The sequence below is a fragment of the Protopterus annectens genome, chromosome 9.part0 (assembly GCF_019279795.1).
Source record: "Protopterus annectens isolate FY-2018-M chromosome 9.part0, PAN1.0, whole genome shotgun sequence".
NCBI classification, from domain to species: domain Eukaryota; kingdom Metazoa; phylum Chordata; order Ceratodontiformes; family Protopteridae; genus Protopterus; species Protopterus annectens.
The window spans coordinates 937,984,380-938,008,517 of record NC_056743.1 but is presented as its reverse complement, the minus strand read 5'-3'; the positions used below and the strand labels follow the sequence as shown (position 1 = coordinate 938,008,517).

The 24,138-nt window shown below is 36.3% G+C and overlaps 1 protein-coding gene across 1 annotated transcript in view; it reads right to left on the bottom strand.

The window, feature by feature from the left end:
- KCNH3 (potassium voltage-gated channel subfamily H member 3) overlaps positions 1–24,138 on the bottom strand; it is an 873,803-nt gene that overhangs the window by 22,392 nt on the left and 827,273 nt on the right. Inside the window, exons 13-14 of the mRNA XM_044083680.1 lie at positions 21,461–21,561; positions 11,244–11,335 (exon numbers count right to left, since the gene is read on the bottom strand). Of these exons, the coding sequence (XP_043939615.1) occupies positions 11,244–11,335; positions 21,461–21,561 (193 nt within the window). The remainder of the gene's footprint in view (positions 1–11,243; positions 11,336–21,460; positions 21,562–24,138) is intronic.

Here is a 24,138-nt window from a genome sequence, read left to right as displayed (position 1 = left end):
TTCTGCCACTTTATACGTGTAGTATTCTGTACGGTTATTACCATTTTCTTTAATGCCTTGTGTATAAAATACTAATCTCACTTTACCCGAAGTATTTTCCCCTTTTATCATCATCACCTTTTTCCACTTCAGTATATGTTCTTCAGTTTGTCTTATATATAAAATCCTCTGTTGTGCAGCTTTGCTTTCAAATGTAGAAGTCATATTTCCCTTGCTCTGTAGAGAGAATCAGATTATTCCATTAAACTCTTGCCCTTCTCCTCCTCCCAACTAAACTCAATGAACAATGTTTTAAACTATAATCTCAAAGGGCCTACCAACTCATTTCTTAGTTGCTTCAGATCTCTATTTTAAATTACATCTATTTAAATCATTTTTATGATGTCTAAGTTGGCTAAATATTCAAGTAACTGTCTGGGATCTACACTTAATTTCTGATTCAGACTTGATTCATACTTGAAAATTCAAAACAATGGCTCTCCATTTATCTTTAAAAAAACCTTCTGGCAAACTCAATTATAAATAGTCTTGTATTTGTTATCTTATTTACTACTTTCCTTTCACTTTCAAAACTATTTCCTTTTAATAGATCTGATATATAAAAAAAATCTGTTGCTAGTACCCCACATTTCTTGAGTGGCAACTAAGACATTAGTTGGTAGACCCTTTGAGATTACTGTTTAAAAGATCATTCATTGCACATTGGAATATAGTTAAAAATACATGTTCATGGCATGTAAAGATGTGGGAGGAAACTAAGTAGATTATAATTAGAAAAATATGAAACTGAAAAATTAGATCATAGATTTGGATAGTTAACATACAGACAGTAAAATATTTATAGTTCTTTTGTGGATGACAATTATTAAGGAAATAAAAGAGTTTAGTTGGGAAGGGGAAAAGGGCAAAAACACTTCATCACTTGAAACACTTCATTGGGACGCTCTTTCTTTATATACCCTGCAGTAGTAGAGTACAAATTAGGACAGCTGGGTCTGGCAGTTCATCATGATAAAAAGAAAAAATGGAATATTGTACCCCTAGTAAATGGGGAGGACATAAGTAACATGCCCTGTAGGAAGGACTCTATCAGTAATAATTCTGAAAGAGCTATGGTTACCATCTTTTCCCGTGACAGTTTTCCCATTAGGCATGTATTAGAGAAAAACTTGGGGTTGTTTTATATTAACAATGATTTGTTTGAAAAGGTTGGACCAAAACCCTTTATGTTTTTTGGCAGAGGGATGCTTTAAAGATCTGTTGGAGCAGGGCAAGCTGACTTGGGTTAATATCTCAAAAGGAGGTACCTTTAAGTGTGGCTTTTGTTCTCAATGCCCCTTCATGAGCATGAATGAGAGTATTTGTGTACAGAGGTAAAAGTTGACCTTGTTGGGTTATTTTAACTGTAATTCAAGAGGTGCGGTTTTTACTTAGCTAAATGTCAGCAATGCCCATCTTTCTATATAGGAAATACTGGAAGAAAAATAAAAGAACATATTTATGAACACCTAAATTGATAAACATGAAAAACACAAGTGCTCTTTTTAAATGTGACAAAGTTTCCCCTGCATCACTTTCTATTTTTTGTTGTGGAAAGGGCTGATTAAAACCCAAGGGGGGGGTCCGTGGAGTGAGTTATTGGAAAAGAGGTAACTATATTTGCAAATTGTGTTGAATGCATAGGAGTTGGGTTAAATGAGATGGTCTTCTTGGCATGTTTTTTAAAACTACATTCATTTACTTTTTAATATGGTCTCTAATATATATTTATTAGGATAAATGTAAAGGTTTGTAATAATTTTAGGTGAATTATGACTTTATACAATGAATTGTGTTTTTTAAATATTTCCCCCATATTCCTTCTAAAGTTCCCCTGCAGTACATAAAGGTACTGCCCTGCCGTGGTCCAGGCTACCACTGTTCCTCTGCAATGTTTTGTTTGCATTTTTCTCCCTCTTCATAATGCTTGAGTACTTACCTCTCTCTTCTGCTTTGCAGTGCCCTTTCCATCTCATTTTAAAGGAAAAGAGACGGAGATTTACATTTTCCAACCCATCTTTATTCACTATTATCCATTATGGACTAAGGTCAACCCTGTCACTGACAGAGCTGGTCTTGAACAGGCGCCTACCACACTCATACAGCCCCACACCATTTTTACTTGTCCACTGTTGCTGACAGCCTTTATACTTCAAAATGCTCTCCTTTCTTAACGTACTGACTGTTAGACAAATAGCTCTTCTGAGAATACTGTTTTCAAACTTCTGGCCTGGTATTTTTCTGATATTTCTCTGGTCCTGCTTACAACCTCAGTTGTCACCTCTGGTATGTCAATGGTGCCTACCTGTACCACAGCATATGTCCTCCTCTCTCACTCGGTGATCACATTCATCTCTTCCCAAATCTTATTAAGCTAAAGCCATAAGACCATCTTCACTGTAAGTACCTGCTTTGCCAAGACTCTTAATCCCTTAGTGGTGTGACAGAAGAATGCCAAAGAAGCTCACATGGAAGTTCAGGTGTAAAAAATAGTGGTGCAACCAGTACTTCTAAATGACAGTGAAGCCTGGGCAGTAAAGGCAGAGGAATTGAGGATGCTAGAGGTGATGGAGATGAAGTGCCTCAGATGGGTGGTAGGATGCACACTTTGGGACAGACAAAGAAATGAGAGCATCGGTGCAGAAACCAAATATTACAGAGAAGGTAAAAGAGAATAGATTATGGTGGTTTAGGCACACATACAGGAAAGCTGAAAATGATTAGTGAAGAATTTTGGGGGGACAGGAAGGAAGCAAGAGGAAATGAGGGCATCCAGTCAAAAGATGGATGGATTGTAATGACAGAAGACTTATGACTGTCAGTCATAACTGTGAACGAATGTAGAAGAGTGGCACTGAATCACGAATCAACAGTTTATGTGACACCCTGACCTCATGGAGAAAAGGAGAAAAACGGGGTTGATGCTGCTGATGTTTTCAGTAAGAAGGTCATGGAGTTAGGATTCTTCTTCTCTAGGGACATTATCCAAAAAAGGAACACTTTGTTTATTTACCATGAAAATAATGTTCTTTTTTCTGTTTTAAGCTAAACGAGCAACTGCCTATAATGGAGTCAGACTAGTGTTTGACTTTTGTTGAACAGAAAAGGTTAAAAATACTAAAAATTCTCAATACTGACTTATATAGTTATTGCAGTTATCCTTCTTCTTCCTCCTCTTCCCCACAGAATTTCAGTATAAATATTTGCTGACTGAAAAAAGTGTGTGCTGTGTGTACGTGTGTGTGTGTGTGTTCACACACACACACGCACGCTCTTTCTCTCTCTCTCTCACACACACACACACATATATTCAGACACCAGTACACACATGCTCTCTCTGGCACACACACAAGCATGCACCCAGATATCCATGCATCAACAAGCCAGTCCTGCCACTGTTAACTACAGTCACAGAAAAACTCATTAATTCACGTACACACATGTGCCAACATACACACACACACACACACACACACACACACACACGCACACACACTCTCAGTTCACTACTTAATCCTTCTAGTGCAACCTTCCAGGCAGACACACACATGTGTGGACAGAAAGACAGATAAACACACATTCATGCAGATAAATCCTTACCAAACAGACACATACACATGTCCACACATCTATACACATTAACACCCCCAACGCCCATGCCTTTGATTAATTTACCAGCATCATGAGTACTCCTATAGGGATAAATGGGTGACCACCATGATTTTATTGTAGTCACATATTCCTCCAACAGTGCAACTTGGATGGGAAACTGGAAATTCATCCCTGGTTTGGCACCTATGTCTCTAATGGACACATATAACCTATACATGGTTCATTTTCCAGGCCCATGCTTACACTTATCAAGGGTATCGGAACTTGTCAGAGATTTGGGATGCATGGCTAGGCTTAAAAAGGCCCTTGTGGTCGTTAGCCTAGTAAACACCTATGAACCTTAGAGGAGATATTTTAGACAAGAAGACAGAGTATTTCAGCATTATGTAAACTCTTCTTATCTCTTACCTATCCGCAAAGGTTTTATGTATACGGAATTTTCTGGTTATAAATATATTTATATATATATATATATATATATATATATTTATTTATTTCAGTTTGGTGACCGTGGAGGTCCACTGGGCTCAAGAGCCAGTTTTCAGTGGAGGTCCAGGGAAAAAAGCTCCACAATACAAAGTTACATCACATAATGAATTACAAAGAAAAATATTTGCATTACAATCAGTAGGTAGTATTACAAAAAACAACAGGTAGAATAGGTATCATTCACTAAAGCAGCTAAGATATTAAAGAAATTGTCCAGGAGGATGAGAGGCATAGAGCATAAAGCTGGATGTTGATATTAGTTACATTTATAATCCAGGTCTATGAGAGAAATTAGAAAGGTATGAAGGTTAGCCAGGAGAGAAGGAGGAGGGGAGCTTGGGAGGTATGGGATGAATAGTGCAGTTACATTTTCTGTGAAGAAACAGGTAGGAATTAAGTTGTTTTTTGAAGGTGTTTATGTTGTCACAGGTCCTCAGTGTAGAGGGCAGGTCATTTAATTTTTTAGCTAGGGAAAGGGAGAGTAGAAGCTGACCAACTTGGCGCTTGGGTTTGTAGATGGTAATAAGGTTTTGGTGAATAGATCTAAGGGGTCTGAGGGGGGTATATGGTTCAAGAATATTAGTGCGGGGCAGCTGGTGGGCTGAAATAATAATTTATGGGCTGAGACAATTTGGAGGAAGTCAAGTTGATTGGGGAGTTCAAGCCAATTTAAAGTTTGTCGGGAGGTGCAGTGATGAGAGAAGGAATTTGCCTTGGTGGCGAATCAGGAGATTTAATTGTAGCATACTTTCAGTTTGGAGGTAAGGGTGGAAGATAGATTAGTAAGCAGAGGAGCGCCATACAGAAGAGATGGGAGGAGATATGTGGTGGCCAAAGTATGTCTAGTAGAGGGAGAGAGGAAGTGGTTGTTTCTGTACAGTAGGCAGAGTTTTATGTGGGTTTTCTTGATATTAAGTTGGATGTGGGTATTGAATTTTAAGTGTTCATCGATGGTGACTCCCAGGAGTTTGGCGGAGAGAATGATTTCAATAATGGAGTTGTTAAGGCTGGTAATTTGAAATGAGTTTTTATCAGTGGGAGTGGATTTAGAGGGAGTGAATAGAAGAATCTTAGTTTTGTTAGCGTTAAGTGAGAGGTGGTTTTGGTGCATCCATTTTTCAGTGGTTGAGAAGGCAGTTTGAGTTAGAGACTGGAGTTCTGTCAGGCTGGAGGCACAGCAGTTCAAAGTTGAATTGTTTGCGTATTGGACAATTTTGGTATTAGGAATGGCTTTGTGGAAATCATTAATGAAGATGTTAAATAGCAGCGGGCCAAGTATGGAACCTTGGGGTACTCCTGTGGGGGTGGGAAGGAAGGTGGAGGAGGCTTGGCCCCATTTCACAGCTTGGGACCTGTCTGAAAGATAGCTGGAGAACCAGGAAATTGTTTTTGGGGAGATGATGAGGTGAGATAGATGGTTTAGTAGATGAGTGTGGGAGATGGTATCAAAAGCTTTAGATAAATCTAGCAGAACAGAAGAAACTAAGTTACCAGAATCTCGAGCTGAATTGACAGAGTGTAAAAAGGACAGAAGAGCTGTGTTGGTATTGTGTCCAGGGCGGAAGCCGTGTTGGGTAGGAGAGAGCAGCTGGTGTTCGGTCAGGAATGGCATGAGCTGCAGGTGTATGCATTTTTCAAGACGTTTAGAGATGGGTGAGAGGATGGCTATAGGGCGGAAGTTGGAGAAGTTACAGTTTTTGCCACCCTTGTGGAGTGGAAGAATAAAAGCAGAACGCCATATTTTGAGTACATAGGACTCGAGTAGTGATCTATTTATCAGGATGCTGATAGGGAGAGCAATACTGTCTGAGGCAATTTATAAGAAGGAGGAGGGGATGTTGTCAGGGGCATTAGTGCAAGGTTTAAGTTTGGAGAGAAGTTTTTTTTATAAGGTAGGTGGGTACAGGTTTAAGTTCAAATGTAGGGGGTGTGGGAGGAGAGGGGGAGGAAGCTTGGGCAGAGGGGGTAGGGGGATGTTGTTGGGGAAGGTTTTGGTTAGCTCAGCAATAGAAGAGGTGAAGAAGGTGTTGAATAGTTTGACAATTTCTTGGTCAGATTTGCTAGTATCAGGACAAGGGTTGTTTATTGTACCAGGCTTGAGAAGGGAGTTAATAGAGTTCCAGAATTGTTTGGGTTTTTTTGCATGATTTATTTGTAAATAGTTGTAGTAGGATTTTTTTATCTATAATGACTTGTTTTTTGGCTAGGTTTTGCAGCTGTTTGTATTGAAGTAAAACTACAGGCTGTTTATGATGGAGATAGCTTTTTCAAGATTTGTCTCTTTGTTGCATAATTTTCTTGGTTTCTTTGGTAAGCCAAGGGGCAGTCTTGGCTTTAACTCTTTTAGTTCGTATTGGAGCTAGGGAGTTTAGAACAGTTAGGAATGTAGAGTTGAAGAAGTCAATGGCTTTGTCTAGAGGTAGGGGTTTTAGTGGGTTCCAGTTAGTGAGCTTAAGGGAGTCAGAGAAGGTAGAGGGGTTAAAGTTAGTTAGGTTATGAGTGTGTAAGAGTTGGTGGGAATATGAGGAAGAGGATGTAGCTCTATGGGTGAAGGCAGGGAGGTGGTCTCCTAATGGGTTGAGCATGACTCCAGATGATGTGGTTCTGTTAGGGTGAGATACCAGGATCCAGTCTAGGATGGAGCCTGGGTGGTTGGTTTTGTTGGGCCTAGTATGGAGTTAATGAGTTGTGTAAAGATGAAGAGATTGATTGACATGGTGGGATTAGGGTCAATGATTTTTTGCCAGTCGATATTTACATCTCCCATAATGTAGGTTTCATGTTTAATATTTGAGGAGGTCCAAGAGAGGATGTCTTCCAAGGTATTGGTGTTGTTACCAGGAGGAATGTAAAGGGAGATGATGCAGATACTTTTATGGTCATTTAATTTTAGAATGCCGGTTACTAGTTCAGCATTATGAAAGGAAGGGATAGGATTTGGGAAGGGAGTGATGGATAAGTGATTGGAGTAGATTAGTGGTACACCACCACCTCTTTTATTTAGGTGGTCAGATCAGAGAGATCAATAACCGGGGGCGAAGGAATTCTGAGTCGGTTATGTGTGGTTTTAACCAGGTTTCAGAGATGGCTACTATGTCAGATGAATTATGGTTGAGCCAGGCATGAAAGAGGGTAATTTTATTAGCTAAGCTTTGGGCAGTGACGTTGAGGAATTTGAGGTGTTTACTGATTGGTTTGTTGTTGGAGCTAAGGTTTTTTGTTTGAGAAATGTTTGGTCCAGGGTTGGGATGAATGTCGCCTGCTAAGCAGAGGTAAGAGAGAAGGTGAATAAGTTTGTTAGGATTGTGCTTGGTTGTGATGGTAGGGGGTGGGTTTAGGTTTGCAGAATTTAGTGGGGATTTGGAAGAGTTTTAATGTTAATAGAAGGGTGGGGTGAAAGGGAGTTAAAGAGGCAGAGATGTTGTGGAAGTGACTTGTAGGGTAGGGGTGTGGGGGTAGAGGTGGAGGGTGTAGGTGGAGGTTGGTATAAGAGGTAGCATGGTACAGAGGAAATAGAATGAGGAGTAGGAGTAATGTAGGGGTAAGGATTGTAGTAGGAAAAGAGAGCATCGTAGATGTAGTTTGATTTGAAGTGAAAAGATATGTAGGTTAGAGAGAGTTAGGTAGGGCTGGTAGTTGGGGAGGAGGAGTGCTGAATAAGGTGTGGTTGGTGGAGAGGGAGGTAGTTTTAGGGGAATGGGAGGAGCAATGTTGTGTGGGGATTGAGTGATGTAAGAGGGAGGAAGTATGGGATGACAATAAATGTAGGAGCACTCGGGGCGGGTGGGAACTGGGGACAGTGTAGGGGAGCGGAGTGAGCCTGCAGGGCGAATGGAGCGGGATAGAGCAACAGGGCAGAAGAGTCCAGCTGAAAAAGTATCAGCCACTGCAGGTTAGAGCTGAGGTAAGTAGGTAAAAGTACAGTAAGACTGGGTGGAAACAAATAGAGTTTGAGCAATACAGGGGAAAAGAAAAATATAAGGTAGGGAAAGTAGAGTAAAGTTAGGGGAGGGTTGGCTTTAGAAGTATTTAGAGGTAAAGTTGGATTAAAAAGATTAATAGAATTAGACCAGGCAAAATTTGGAATGGTGCTGCCACCTAGTGGAGAAATGGCAGGCAGAGAAGGATAGGGAGTAAAATAGAGCAAATGGGCAAGAATTAATGGACATGCTGCACCTCAGAAAATCCAGATTCCATCGTGCTACGCGCTCGAGAGACTTGAACCTCAGCACTGAAATAAATAGGACATGCTGGAGGGACAGATTCATAACCCAGAGGCCCCCTTCACTCTGGAATAAAATCCCAGTCCAGGTTAGGCAGAGTCCCTCATTGACTCTCTTCAAGAGGAATCTTGATGAGTGGATGGGAGATCGTAGGTTTACCCCGGGTATCACTTCTGTGTCACTGTTAGACAGAGGCACAGTATACTAACCTCGAAAAAGGGCATAGCAAAATTAATTTAAAATGGGTGGCGAAAGCCAAACACATTCTGGCTAGGCTTATAAATGCCCTAGGGCAGATAGCCTAGTATGAACCTATGAACCTATAACCTATAAGTCTCTAAGGTAAAGAAATAATAGAAGTAAAAAAGAAATGAGGGTAAGTCTCCAATGGGATACAATAAATGGAATAAGAGGCTGGAGGTCAGCAAGTACCAGTGAGAGGGGAGTTTTAGCGGTCTGCAGTAGGCTGCTGAGTCACACACACTGAGGGACAGGCTAACAAATAAGGATGTTTAGATAATTGAGTTTGGTGTAAGGCTACATACATTTACTGAGAAAATAGGTAAGGGACTCCACACTGAGGTTCTTTTCAGGTAAGCCCAGACCAGTGAGCAGAAAAAGTCCAGGTAAACCGACTGAGCTTTTGCAGGATGTAGTCCGTATATTTGGGAGGTAGAGAGGGACCTTCAGGAGTGGAGTACTGTAAAGAGAGAGGGGAAAAAACAAACAAACAAAATGTAAGTATTAGGGAGAAGAGAGGAAGAGGAGGAATGTATGCAATAGACAGTATAGGAGTTTGTGTAGATATGGAGGGATGTATGGAAGAAAGTGAGGATAGATCTAGAGGAAGGGTATATTTGAGGGAGAGTTAAATTGAAGGTAAAGATAGAGAAAACAGCTGTTGAAGGAAAATGCAAGAGAAGGCAGGGAGAGATGCAGCATAGAAAGTCTTATTTTTATTACTAGCATCTAGTACAAACCAAAGTCAAATGCAGTTATACCATTCAGATGTTTGGTAAAGGGAGCAGAGAATGCAGCAGTGCAATATCAATTACAGGCAAACTGATACATTTAATGCAAATTATAAATGCATTGTACCTCTATAAATATTTAAAAGTATGGCTAGGCAATTTTATATATATGAGGTGTATTAATACTGTCAGAGCAAAGATATGCCATAAACTGAGAGTATGAACAAACATTCATTTAGGCAGACAAAGTGAGAAAAATCCCTAGCAACCTGTCAGACTTGTAGAATAAAATGGCTAGGCATTATATAATTATCAGCTGTTTAATAAGTGGCTAGGCAATATATAATTATTAGCTAAATAAAGTGACTAGGCACTGTATAATTATTAGCTAAGTAATAAACGACTAGCTCTTAGTTAAAATAAAATGATAAGGCTCCATAAGAAATGCCTCTAATGGAGAAATGTATCAAGAACTGTGGGAGAAACACATCGGTAGCGTTCTATGCTACAGTGTAACTACAGTAGCGATAATGGCAGCATTAGCTATGAAAGCGTTACTCTGAGTACCCGAGTTCTTGATAAAAGAAATCAAAAGCAGGCTCTGGTGTAGTTACATACAATGCCTTATGGGATGGCGTTCTAAGTTAAAATGAATAAATAACATCAGGCCTTTTGGGATGGCGTTCTAAGTTAAAATATTAAAAGAATATCAACAGGCATTGAAAGGTGTTTCAAAATGTGCTTGGGGAGCCGTTCTTGGTGTCAGAAGGAAAAAAGAGATAATACAGTACACTTTGGTGGAAGGTGTTCCTATTACAGAAATATAAAATCAACAGGCTTAGAAGTTAGTTACTGTAAAGCCTTAGAAGGTGGTCACTGTAGAATGAGGAATAAATGTAGGCTGCATATTAGAGGACTGTTTGTTCTCTCTAATTTATGTTTTCCTATATTTTGCAGAGGCCACAAGTTCTTGCAAGCTGTCTCCACAGTCATGCTTTATTCATAGAGCAGTGTAGTGTTCATGCTCAGGAGAGTCACTATGAAAAATAAATGACCATGAGCTGATACTAATGCTTTCAAATCTTAGTATGTGAATGACCAGTGGCACCTAATAATGGGACCATTAAAAGCTCATACAGATGGGAGTGGATACTGCTATGAAGTTTTGCCCAGTACAGATAAGGCATTAACTAGATTTAAAAAAATGCTCTGTCTTTCTTTTGAAAAAAAAAAAAAAACATCATTAAACAGAAAGTCTTAATTCTCACCAAACAGAAACTCACATTTTAAAATAGCTTGTGATGCAAATAGTAAAGGGGAAAGAGTGTGGCAGAAGTGATGCAGACTGCATTAAGGCAGTTTCATCTTCCTCGTATGTGGTGGTTTATGTCTTCTGGTTATCAGAGGGCGATGTCCATACATCCAAACATGACAGACATAAGTTAGAAAATGAACTACCTCCATACATGTGGGCAGGACTGTTAAGGTAACAGACAAGGGTGAGCTGGGGAAAGTACAACTGAGGTGCACTTACTTGTTGATGCAGTCAGTGCCAAGCTATAGCCCCCCCCCCCCCTCAGACAGCAGCATGATTTCTGTTATTTTATTTATCTGTTTTAGGTATTCTGGTATCGTCCCATCACTAGGTCTTTTAACTCTAAACTGTCCATATATATTATAGTTTCCCTTGTCATCCAAGCCATAGTTCAAAAGGACCAGAGATGGACCAGTTCACTTACCTTTTTAACAAAGGAATAACTAATTAAACAACTAATATTGCAATGTATCTTGGATCTAAAGTTTGAAATGCCTCATTGCTGCTGTGTTAATAACTGGCCTGTGTTAAAGAAAAACAGCATCTGACAGATAAGTAACATTCCGGGTTAGGATATTACTCTTTGTCACTTACCCCTTGGCTCAGGTTAGCAATACATTCTTTGGTCATTTCTGTGTCACTCACTGAAGCCGTTGGAGTGAACTGAACAGCTAACAGGCCACTTTCTGAAATTAGAAAAATCAGTTACTGAACTGTTTTATTAAAATGCAAGTGAAAGTCTAAGTCAGGTTTTATATGTAAGATGATATAACTGCTTAACAGTAATATTCAATACTGGTCATATGCTACACTATAAATACCTTGAAATTTGAATACACTGAGAAAATGTGACCTTTGTATTCCAGTGTAAAAAAACAATTTTTTTAGAATTCATTTCAAAATCAGAAATAAAAAAAATGCTACCAAAATAAAGAAACCCCCTTTCTAGGTAGTTCCATCTTTGCTATTAAAATGTTAGATTTGTGTTTTACACATCAGGTCTGTGTTATGGTCTTATGAGAATAATATATTAGCTTAGCAACATAAAATACTTTTATGAAATAAATGTTTTGTGGCTCAAAAATAATGTGAAAATAGTTTTCTTCTCAAGAGAACTTGGTGAGCAAAATTAATCTTAAAGCAAGCATTAATAAATTTGTTTTTTTTTTTCGATAAATCAAGAAGTCTCTGGAGAGTGTCCCCTTTTTTAGGAATATCATGAATTATATACTGTATGTTTACCCCAGTTTAGTGAAACTGTACACATGTATCTGTACAGTGGCACATGCATATTCCTTCATCCAGCTACAATGCACTTCAAGATGCTAAAGGACTGAGTGCCACCTACAAATATTTATTTTTATTGAGGATGTGGGTGCTGACTTTTAAATTCCTGTTTTCTTTCTAAATTGCAAAAACACCATAACCTGGTCAATTTGGCAGAGATATGTTATGGATGATGGAGACTGCACCTTATTCTTCTTGGTGCTAAACCCCAAACCAAAGTGAGACATATGGTTAATCAGTGTCAGTGACTCATCATATAAGTCTTTGGTGCTAGAAGACCAAAAGGCTGGGGGGTCTATTCCCATACTAGGCACCTGATTGCTGTCACTGCAGTGCATCATTATGGGGTGCTGCACTCCTGATTGTGACATCTTTCAGATGCGATGCTAAACTGAGGTCCCATATCCTTGATTTGGTGGTAGCTTAGGGGGAAGTAAAATATCCTATAGCTGCTATTGAAAAGTGTAGGTTTTTTATTGATATATATACATTACATATTATTTACATATTTACATTATTTACATGTATTTACAAATCTCCATACATTATAAAATTCAATATAAGCATTCCCCAACTCTTTTATCCACAACCAAAACATTATTTTCTCCAGAATCTTTGTCAAAGTCCATTTTCCATCGTATTTGATTTCATTTAGTCTCTCGTTCCATATAGTCCATGAAACATAAAATATAACTCTGTCCATTTTCTTCACTTCTTCCTGTTCTCATGCACCATAATAACCAAATTCTATTATGTACATATTTATTTGCTCAAATTTTAACAAACTTTACACCCTATTATGTTTACATATTTCTTTCCACAAATTAAAACACATGCTCAGTAGTCTCAGACTCTCCACATTTATTACATATTCTGTCTTGCTTTTTCTTGCATGGCATACTTGCCTTAACTGGCAATTTTCAAGTAGACAATCTCCATAAAAATCATTACATTCTTTAATCATTTTATAGGTATTATATCTCATCATTATAACTTTTTCTTATCTATTTCTAAATCTTTCCATGGATCAATGCTATAGAATGCTTTCATAATATTTAAGTACCATTCCTTTCTATTTTTTTCACATATATTCTTTTTTTTATTTTCCATGACACAATTTTGTTTTGGCACTCTTTCATTTCTTCATTCACAATATTGTTGTTGTTGTTTTTCTTTCGGCTTTTCCCGGTTAGGGGTCGCCACAGCGGAACTCCGGTCTGCTAATGATTGGCAGTAGATTTTTATGGTGCCGAGGTGCCAGTTCGACGCCCAACCTTCAACGAAGGCACGCCCATTCATGCATGTCTTTTGAATGCTACTAGATGGCGGGGAGGACATGCAGACTCCACACAGAAGGTGCTCCAGCTGAGAATCGAATGGGAGAACCTCTTGCTACTGCTGTACCACCGCGGCTTCATTTCTTCATTCACAATGCTTTTGCTTATTTTTTTAACTTCCAATCCTTCCCACAATTCTTTGTATTTGTAATATAGTATCATTTATATCAAGGTTTTATTTTCCTTCATAACTCTTTTTAATACCTTATATAAAATTAAATATGCTGTGTGTACTCTTCGTTTTACTAAACCCAAGCCTCATTGCTCTTCTTTCATATATAAAATCCCTGTCTTGACTGGATTCGGTCTAGAGCCCCATATAAAAGAAAATATAATCATCATTAGTTCCTTTTCATACTTAATAGGAATCATATAGATGTTAGCAACATAACCAAGTTTTCCTATTACCATGGTGTTCAACACGTGCTTTTTTTATATATGAAAATCTATATGATTTCCAAACAATAGTCATATCCTTTAATTCTTTGAGTATATTATCCCATTGCTGTTGCTTGTATTCATTCCTTCCAAATATTATTCCTAATATCTCTATATATTTTAATTGAACTCAATACCTCCTATTATACCTTCAAAACAAAATCCTTTATGTTTATCTTTATTTATACTTAAACCAATTTTTTAGTTTATACTTAATTTCTTCCTTCCCCTGTAGTTTATTTTAAACAGTTAGTACAATATCATCCCCATAATTATACATTATTGGCAGTTGTATTTCCTCCATCATTTTGTATATACCGCTACTTGACATTTTATTAATTTCCTTCACTATTACATTCATAACTAATGAGAAAATTGCACTATTTGCTGGGCAGCCCTGCTTTATTCCACATTCTAATGTTATTTCTTCCCCCTTCCAGCCATTTAAATCTAGTTTCACATAGTTCCTTTCATAAACTGATTTTATTACTTGTCCTTTCATAAACTGATTTTTATTACTTGTAATATTTTCTGCTTACATTATATGCCTGAAAAATTTCCCATAATGATTGAATATTATAATAGGCTTTACTTATATCCCCTATCAAAACCTTTGCTTCTACATTTTTATTTATGATATCATCAATTATTTCTCTCATTATGCATAATCATTCTTGACTTCTTTTCCCTTGTCTTCTGAATACATTTTGGTCATATATTCTATCCGTTTTTTTTGTAAACTTTTTGTTATTATTCTCATGAAAATTTTGTAATCCATATTTATCAAGGTTATAGGTCTCCAATTTTTTATCTCCTTTTTATTTCCTATTTAAATATAAGTTTTATAACTCCTGTACATACATCTTTCTCTGTAAACTGCAGTTTCTAACCATTCATTTATAACGTCTATAAAAATTATTTTTGCCACTCCTTTCATTTCTTTATACATAACATATTCAATACCATCTAGTCCTGTTGCAGAATTCATGTTAATATCTTTTAAAATTTCATTCAATTCTTTCATAGCTATTTTTGTTCTAAATACTCCTTATCTTCGTTATTTAATTTTTCACCTTTATAATTTTGTTCTATGTTTGTTCTCTTTTAACAAATAATTCCAATACATATTCTATAATTATTTTGTCTATTCCTTCTTACTGTCTTATTTGTGTAGCTTCCTTATTAGTTAATTCTCTTATTATTTTTCCTTCTTTTATTGTTTTACTCTAATGTGGTGCTGCCTCTTCTTTCTTTTCTTGTAAACAATATTTTTGTTTATATAACAAGTTAATTTTAATTTTGATTCATTTTATATATTTTTCTTTCTTTTTCAAAAAAGGAATTTTTTTTCTCTAATAAATCTCTGAATGTTTCTTGACTTAATATCTTATATATTTTTCTTTTCTACGTTTCTTCCTTGTACATTCTAAAAACATGTTTTTAAATTTTTCTTTAAAATTAAGCCACCAAACAGTCAAATTCTCACAAACCCTCTCATATTCATATGATTTTTTGATAATTCCATAAGTTTTTCTCTTCTAAATCTAATTCCTTTTCACTAATAGTTCTCTTTATTCCTTTTCCTATTATTATATATGCTTCATTTTCCTGTCCTTTAACCCATATAGTCACATGATCCAAAAATCCAGCATACTTAATTCCTTTTTCTTAATCATTTTCTGTCCTAATTTCATTCCTCTTGCAGGTCCAGTGTTTATTCTCCCATACACTTAAATTTCCACTTCTCACAATTTCTTTAACAATTTTAACATCATAATTGCTTTCATTTTTTCTTGAATTACAGTTAAAATCACCCACTGCTATAATGTCCATATTTATGTTATGCTATAAGTTATTTTAAACAACTCTGTTCTTACTATAAATATTACTAACCTTAACTATCATTCTAACCCCTCACCCCTTTAAAACTACCCCACCAGTGATTTTTCTTTCCCTTTATTAACTCTTTCAACCTAACAGTACCCCTCTAGTGATATTTTCCTTTCTTAACTTTTAACCTATTTCAATATTTACAAAAAAGTGTGTGTGTGTGTGTGTGTGTGTGTGTGTGTGTGTGTGTGTGTGTATCTTGTAAATTACTGTTTTTCTCTCTGATATTGTAACTTCCCACAGTTTATTAGTCTGTTTCTCATTGTGTTATATTATACTGTATTGTATTGTAATTTCTGTAAATTCTGTACATTCTTGTAACATACTGTGCAATCGTAATGTGTTTGTAGAGCTTTTCTCCCCAGGCCTCCTCTGAAAATGGGCTCCTGTTCCAGTCGGACTTTCCTGGTCAATAAATAAATACATTTACACAGACATATTTCAAGAATATTTTTAAACATCATTTCTCTCTCTTTCTTTATTACATATGCAAATAAAGCTATAATTCTATACACATATTTTTCCATCTCAAGTCTATTACCGTAATTTGTCCTAGTTCCACTATGGTTACATGTGATATTTTAATGCTTTCTTGACATAATATAAATATGCCCAAGCACGTTTTTTTTCCCCAAGCACATTTTTCCCCATGTTCCAAACTACCACACCATTCCAAAGTTTTTCATTTTGTGTTCTTTCTTTCTCTGTTAATAATTTGATATCTTCTAAAACAATAATATGTGCATCTACTGCAGCACACATTGTAATATACCTATTCTCCTCTTAAGAATATTCATACTGTTCACATTTAAAGCTATTTTCATCTTTTAAGAACAGTTAGTACAACAAAGTTTTTGTCTCTTTCCTTTCTTATTTTGTCTAAGCATTATATTTTTGAATTTCCTTTTCCTTTCTTTAAGTCTTATCCCCATCAAATTATTTTTATTTCTTACTGTATGCTAGTCTGCTTCTTCCTCACTTATCTACTCTCTTTTTCCTTGTTGCTTTTTTCTACTTCATGTACAGCCTCTTTATTAGTCACATCCTTTTGTAGATTTTTGTATAACCCATTCTTCTCTTTCTCTTGTATAACTTTATTTTCATTTTCTTGCACATTAGTTTCACATTCTAGCCATGAATGACCAGTATTGCTACATGTTTTGCATTTTAAATCACATTTTTTGCATTATGCCCTATTTTACCACATAAATAACATCTTTTATTATCACATTCCTTGATTTAATAGTCATTTTTTTCACAAAAATAAAAAGTCTTTGGTTGACCCTGTATTTCACAAAACTCATATTACTGTGAACATTAATAATACTAGGTACATGCATAACATTATCATTTTCCACTTTCAGTATTACTCCACATTCCCATCCCCCAGTCCATAGTCTTCTTTCATCACATATTTTTATAGTTTCCATTACTTTTTTACGTATAGCTAACAAATGTTCTTTTAGTTCTTTTGCTTCAACTTCAGTTCTAAACTGGAACATTATTCTTCTTTTGTTTGTCTGCAAAAAGCCTGTACCACATATTCTGACCATGGATAAATAGTTTTCTTTTGTTCATAAGCACTCAAAAAATTATCCATGGCCTACCCAGTCTCAAATACTAAGTCACAAAAACTCTCTTTATTAATTAAAATAAATGTTTTTACCTCTTTTACTTTGACACCCAGAGGTGCTATTGGCAGAGTCCCAAACCTCATACCTGTCCAAACTTTCTTCTTTTTTGCTGCTCACATGTACTGTATAATTCTTTTTTGTTTCTTTTATTTCTTCTTTCTTCTTTGTTCCTTCTCCATCAGTTTCTGCATAAGATTTTATCTCAGGAACTTTCTCTGGCACAGTCTCTTCTTCTATTTTTTTCATGATGTCGCTCCATGAAATTGCTGCTCCATTTTCTTTCTCACTTTGGTTTACCATTTCTTCCAAATAATCATCCTGCGCCCCCAATTGGAGGGTTGTAATTATGCATTTTTTGGAGGTAACTGCCTCTCCTTTAATCTCCTCTGAAAGTTTTCCTCTGAATCTACCTGAGTTGCAATCGCCTTTTCCTCCAATGTCACTGTTTCTTCTGCACCCGCATCATCAGAAAAAAACTCCTGGTAGTGATTCTACCATTTCAACTACATTTTCAGCAACTTTCACTCCACTTTCAGCAAAAGCTGAATCAGCCACGTTTTCCTCCCTGCTCCTCCTGGCTGCCTCTATGCATGGATAGGAAACAGGAAGTCAGGATGTGTAACACCCAAACTCTTCCCCTGACTACCAAGTGTAGGGGAAGTTCCCAAAAGCCTTGGCCAAGTTTCCCCTATTAGTATAAATACCACCTGGAATCTCACCTGAGAGGAGGCCATTAGCTTAGTGAGACTAACCCAGCCAATAAATGATAAATAAATCAATTCCCTACCACTCTCATTTTCTCACTACCTTTATCTATTCTGCTGCAGTTCTAATCACATAAATACCACATAAAATTGGTAAGGCTAGGGACTCAGGTACCACCACATTCTTCGCTCCAAATAGTTTAATCAAAAATGAAATGAGTGCTTTCATTTTTCACAATAAAAAACTTCATCAGATAAAATATTTAACCCCCCATTATTTATAAAAAACTTCAACTACAAATTACAAATAGATGTGTCACATGACCAAGGCCCAGCTGAATCTAAAGACATTTAACGCTACATGCTACTCTTTCTAAAAATGCATGTATTCAGCAAAAGTGGTAGATTGCTTATGTGTTAAAAACAATACAAGTCACAAAAGTTTACAAAAAATCTAGTTGTAACATACATACAGTTAAATATTTGTATTGATAGATTAGTACTAGGCTAACTGCCCTCTGGGTCATTTTAAGCCTAGCCAATTATCCCATGTGAGAATCAAACCTTGCACCTTGTGTCTGTAAGGTGAATACCTTAACCATTATGCCAACTTCCCACTCTTTCTTTATCTTTATCTTTCTAAGGCTTTCAGCCTCAATAAACAGGCTATTAGAAACCTGTTTATTTAATCCTGGCCAGTTATACGCATTTGATTGTAACTGCCAGTACAATTCATGTCTCTCTAGATTTAAAGTCTATGCCCCATCTCTTTCATGAAGAGTAACTTGTTCCAAAACACTAAATCTAAATGCGTGAGTTGGGTTCTCTTGTACATGTTTATAGAAAGCATTAGTCTCTTTTTTTAGTTCTTATTTCATATAAATGCTCATAAATCTCTCTTTTAATTTATTTTCTGTTTTCCCAATATAGAAACACCGGTATGATATGCATAATGCACAGTACACCACCTCATTAGAATTGCAATAAAATTTTTTTTGTCAAGTTAACCACAGAATTGTTCAATGTTATTTGGTCACAAACAAGAAAGTATTTGCAATAGGAACAGCCTCCAAATTTCTTCATAGCACTATTGCCTTTTCTCAACAACTTATACCCTTCAAAATCGCTTTTAAATTCCTTCCTCTTATATATAGTATTAGGTCTTTCACCCACATAGTCCCTTATTTGTTTCTCACTTTTTCAATAGGCACCAATTCTTCTCCAAAACACCTGAATGGCATTACTCTCATTAGTGTAAGTTGTAATGAATGCATTTTTAAATTTGGTATTTGTTAGTTTATTGTTGGATTCATAGTTATTCGTAATATTATCTGCCAAAGTGTTATTTAACATAGATGATTCATTTTGTATTTTATCCAAAATAGGGACAAAGTATTTACATTCATGTTTATTTTTGACTTCCATCATCAGGCTGTCAAAAATTTTAATGGATAGCCACATTTCTTAAACATGTCCCTTAGCAAGACACATTTGTCCCAAAATGTTTCATCAAGTGTAGTCATTTGGGCAGCCTGAACAAACTGCCCTTTTACAACAGCTTTCGTTGATTTAATGAGTCGGTGCTAGGAAAATGGAGAAAACTATTAGAATATGTTGGTTTTCTAAAAATTTTAGACAAAAATCTCTTGTTAACCATGTATTTTGTAACCAAATATCGAAATAAGCAAAGTGTGTGTCATGGGTTTCATGAGTAAATTTTATAAATTCAGTTGTATTATTGATGTATTTATTCTAAGAAAAGGGGCATATTGTTTTTCTCACCATCCCATAAAATGAAGATGTGCAAAAATCTGTATAAAAAAGGCATGATCCAAAAATAAATCCAGAATTGAAAAGATGTTGCTTCTCCCATTGGATTATGACTATGTTGGCATATAAACTCCCACATGTAGAACCCATGGCAACACCTTTTTATTCTAAAAATATGTCTTTATCAAACATAATATAGTTATTTTTTAAAACAATTTCTAACAGATTTTCATAAAGGTTTATGTAGTCTTGTGTGATGCCTTTCTCTAATAAAAAAATCATTAAACCATTCTAAACCCACCTGATGTGGGGTAACAGTTTATAAATCCTTAACATCTATTGTAATAAATGTGTATGATTCTTTAAAAGGTAAGTTATTAATTTTTTTGTAAAAATTCCCAGGAATCACAAAAAACTTGATTCTCATGGGGCACTAAACTCTTTAATTTTATATCCAAAACTTTTGACAACTCTTTAATTTTATATCCAAAAATGTGGCCAATGGGTGAGTGATCCCATAGCATCCACTATGGGATGCATCATAGGGGGTTGTATAACATTTTTATGTATTTGAGGACTCCAAAGAGGCATGGTACCATAGGGCTGGTTATGCTGAAGTAGTTGTATTCCTCAATAGTAATTTGTTGGTTTATAAAAAGATCTTCTAAGTTACTTCTAATTCTTCTGTATGCGACATTACATGTATTAAGCGATGCATATGAATAGGTGTCTTTAAATTACAGTTGTTTCATTTTCTTAATATAATCACTACTGTCTATGATTACCAGCCCACGCCCTTTGTCAGGCTTGATAATTCTTACATTACAATTGTCCCTAAGCGTTTGCGTACTGGTGATTTCATCATCAGATATTTTAAAAGTGTTATTTCTTACCGTACTGTTAGTATCTAACATAGTCTGAATTTCAAAAAATTGAATTACAGGTTGAATGTACTGGATACTCTTAATGGGTTCATAACAATGTTCAAATTTTGAAATATAACACTGAAGTTTCAGTTTTCTTATAAATTGTTTTAAGTCCAAGAGCCTGTTTGCCACATCTGTATGTCTATTGGGAATGAAGGGAAGTCCACAGGAAAGTCTTCTAATCACATATCTACAGGTGGCAGTAACACAGTGAGGTAAAGCAGCACACCTTCATTTAAATGGTCCCTTAGGTAATTCCAGGAATGCAGTGCCCCTGCATAGGGACAGACATAAGTTTGATTGCAAAACCAAAAACAATATTCCATCCTCATATCTGATAAAAGTTTTACCCAAAGTTGATATTTTACGTAAAGATGGATACATTGCATTGCATCTTGATTTAGCTGAATTCATGCTTCTGGGATCTTGATTTGGTTTGCCATTTGAACTGCATAAATGCCATACCATACAAAAAGTGGTTTGATTTATTTAGTTGAATCAAAATATGCAGTATTCAATGCTTTAATATTCCAAACTCTAAACAAAAAAAGTTCTACAAAATATGTGTAATATGTTTTTGTCTCAACGTTGTAAGTTACAAAACATTCAATACTTATTTCAAGTGTTATTTTTGCTTATATTACACTATTGTCCTATACTTTTACTACTTAATAGTTCACTCAGTAAAACTGTAACACAAGCAAAGGAATTACATTGTAGTGCTGCATTTGTGCATCATGTACTTTTGTACAGTCTGCTAATGTAATAGACAAATTCTCTCACAAAACAAAGGCCATTTCCAAAGTTTATGCACATGTGTACTACCTGCCCCAGGAGTACTTCCACCTTGACCAGATGGGCAAGACAGAAAGTCAAACTTCTGCCTGTCAGACTCTGCTCCATCATCTTCAATCCCATCCACAAACCTACAAAAGAATAACAATTATATTTTCAATAGTTAAATAATACTTCTGTACTTTATTTTTTAAGAGGCTTAAATTCTCCCATATACCATATAAAATATGCCTTGTGTACTCTGATTCAGACCTACCTTGTCCATACTCCACCCTGTGGTGTAAGGAACAATAACATCATGTTACATCAAGTATTTGTGCCAATTCTCTAGTTACATTTAAAAAGAGTAGGATCAGGGAGGTGTGAGGCCAGATTAGTAATCAGAGGCAGGTGAGATGATCTGTACTCTGCATTTATACTCAACAAAGTACTTCCATATGGTTAAATTATTTATCTGTTCTTGCATACTACATTGGTATCTTCACCCTTCTCTAGTAGAGAGTAACCTTGAGGACTTGATGTTTAACAGAAGGATGTTTTCACAATAAGGTTCCACAATGCCTATGGAGAAAGGCAAGTACACATCAGGGGTTTTTGTATTTTCTGGTTCCTCTTGGTGCTGACTTGTAAGAACACAAGGGTATGCAGTACAGGATGTTCATAGTATGTGCGTACAAGTGTATGGAATACTGTATGTGCAAAGCATATGTGTGGACAAGTGTATGCAGTAAGTGTATGCAGTACTGCATGTCTACAGTACACGTGTACAAGTGAATGATGTACTACATATGTGCAGCATGTGTGTACAAGTGTATTCAGTACTACATGTGTACTGTATGTGTATCTAAGAGACAATGTATACTGCATGTGCATTGTATATGTGTACAAGTGTATGCAGTACTGCATGTGCACAGTACTTTTGTGTACAAGTGTATGTAGTACTACATGTGCAATGTACATGTATCTAAGAAACAATGTCATACTGCATGTGTATTGTATATGTGTACAAGTGTATGCAGTACTGCATGTGCACAGTATTTGTGTGTACAAGTGTATGCAGTACTGCATGTGCACAGTCTTGTGTGTACAAGTTTATGCAGTACTGCATGTGCACACTATATGTGTGAACAAATATATGCAGTACTGCACGTGCACAGTGGGTGTGTACAAGTGTATGGAGTACTGCATTGCACATTATTTGTATGTAAAAATGTATGTAGTACTACATGTGCACAGTATGTTTGTACAAGTGTATGTGGTACTGCATATGTTCTGCACACACATGTACACATGTATGCAGTACTGCATCTTTGTACTACATGCATATACAAGTATATGCAGTACTGCATGTGTGAAGTACATGTGTACACGTGTATACACTAATGCATGTGCACAGTACGTGTGTATACATGTATGCCATACTGCATGTGCACTGTACGTGTGTACAAGTGTATGCAGTACTGCATGTGCTCAGTACACATGTATATGAGTGTATGCAGTACTGCCTGTGTCCAATATCTGTATACAAGTGCACAGTACATGTATGCTGACTTCCACAACTCTACTTATTGATCTGACTGAAATGTGCATATACCTTGCATATGTGAAAGCTGACCCATAGGATCTAGACATTTACCTTTACACTTTCTAGAAATGTTGCACAATAATTGGTTCTGCACATCTTGCACAACCTCAAACAATGATTGTCCACCTTGGGTTTAGGTTACCAGCTGGTGGTGTGATAGTCATGGCATTAAATAAAAGTACTTCAATGCTTTCACTCTGGATTGATACTTTTACAAAATGAGGGATGTTTACCAATATCTTTTGATCTAGTCACAAAGTTGCTTCACTTTCCAAATTTCTTCTTAATATCTACAAGCATATTAGGAGTTCTGCCACAGAGCTTAAGGTTCTCCAGACTGCAACAGGGCTCATATGGCTGATGATCAGTTGCATTGCTTCCGAAAGACAGACAGACTACATGGAATGATAACTAGCAGCAGTAAACTGTAGTCTTTTTCCTGCGTTGCAGTGCAGTATCAGAATGCATATAGCAATATAATATTCTCTTTTTTAAAAATACAGACATCAACACCCAAAACAGTATTTCTCAGCCTTGCAGTGACTGTCTATACAATCGGAAGTAATACTGCATTCTCCCTGAAGCAGATGTGTCAGTGAATTTAGTGCCTATATCAATTTATAACACCAATGAGTGACCCTTGTCTGCATTACAATTTACATTGGCAGTTTGTATTTTTTTTTTAGGGGTAGAAGCACATCTAGCTTAGATGCTTCTGATATTTCCTGCTGTTATATTCAGAGGACCTTTGAATTCTTTGTTGATCTAGATTTGCATCACAGTACTGGACTCCTAACAGAAGTCTGGAACACTTGGCCATCACAATATTACACCTCCTAGATGCCACTTGCTCAGATGTAATGAGATTATCCACTTAAGTGCAGCCACTGATGCACAAAGTAAAACTGTATTACACTGCAATGAACTGTTGTGTTATACACTTGGCAGTATTAAAGGATATAAGGTGCACAGATGAGGCTCCTTCATTAAATTAGATGTGAATCACCACATTAAAAACATGTTAATTCTCCATGAAGACCCATTCTGGTAATGTAATGCTGACCTAGATATGTTGAGGTGCCAGGGATAGAACATGGTTTGGGTACAGAACATTTGAAGAAAT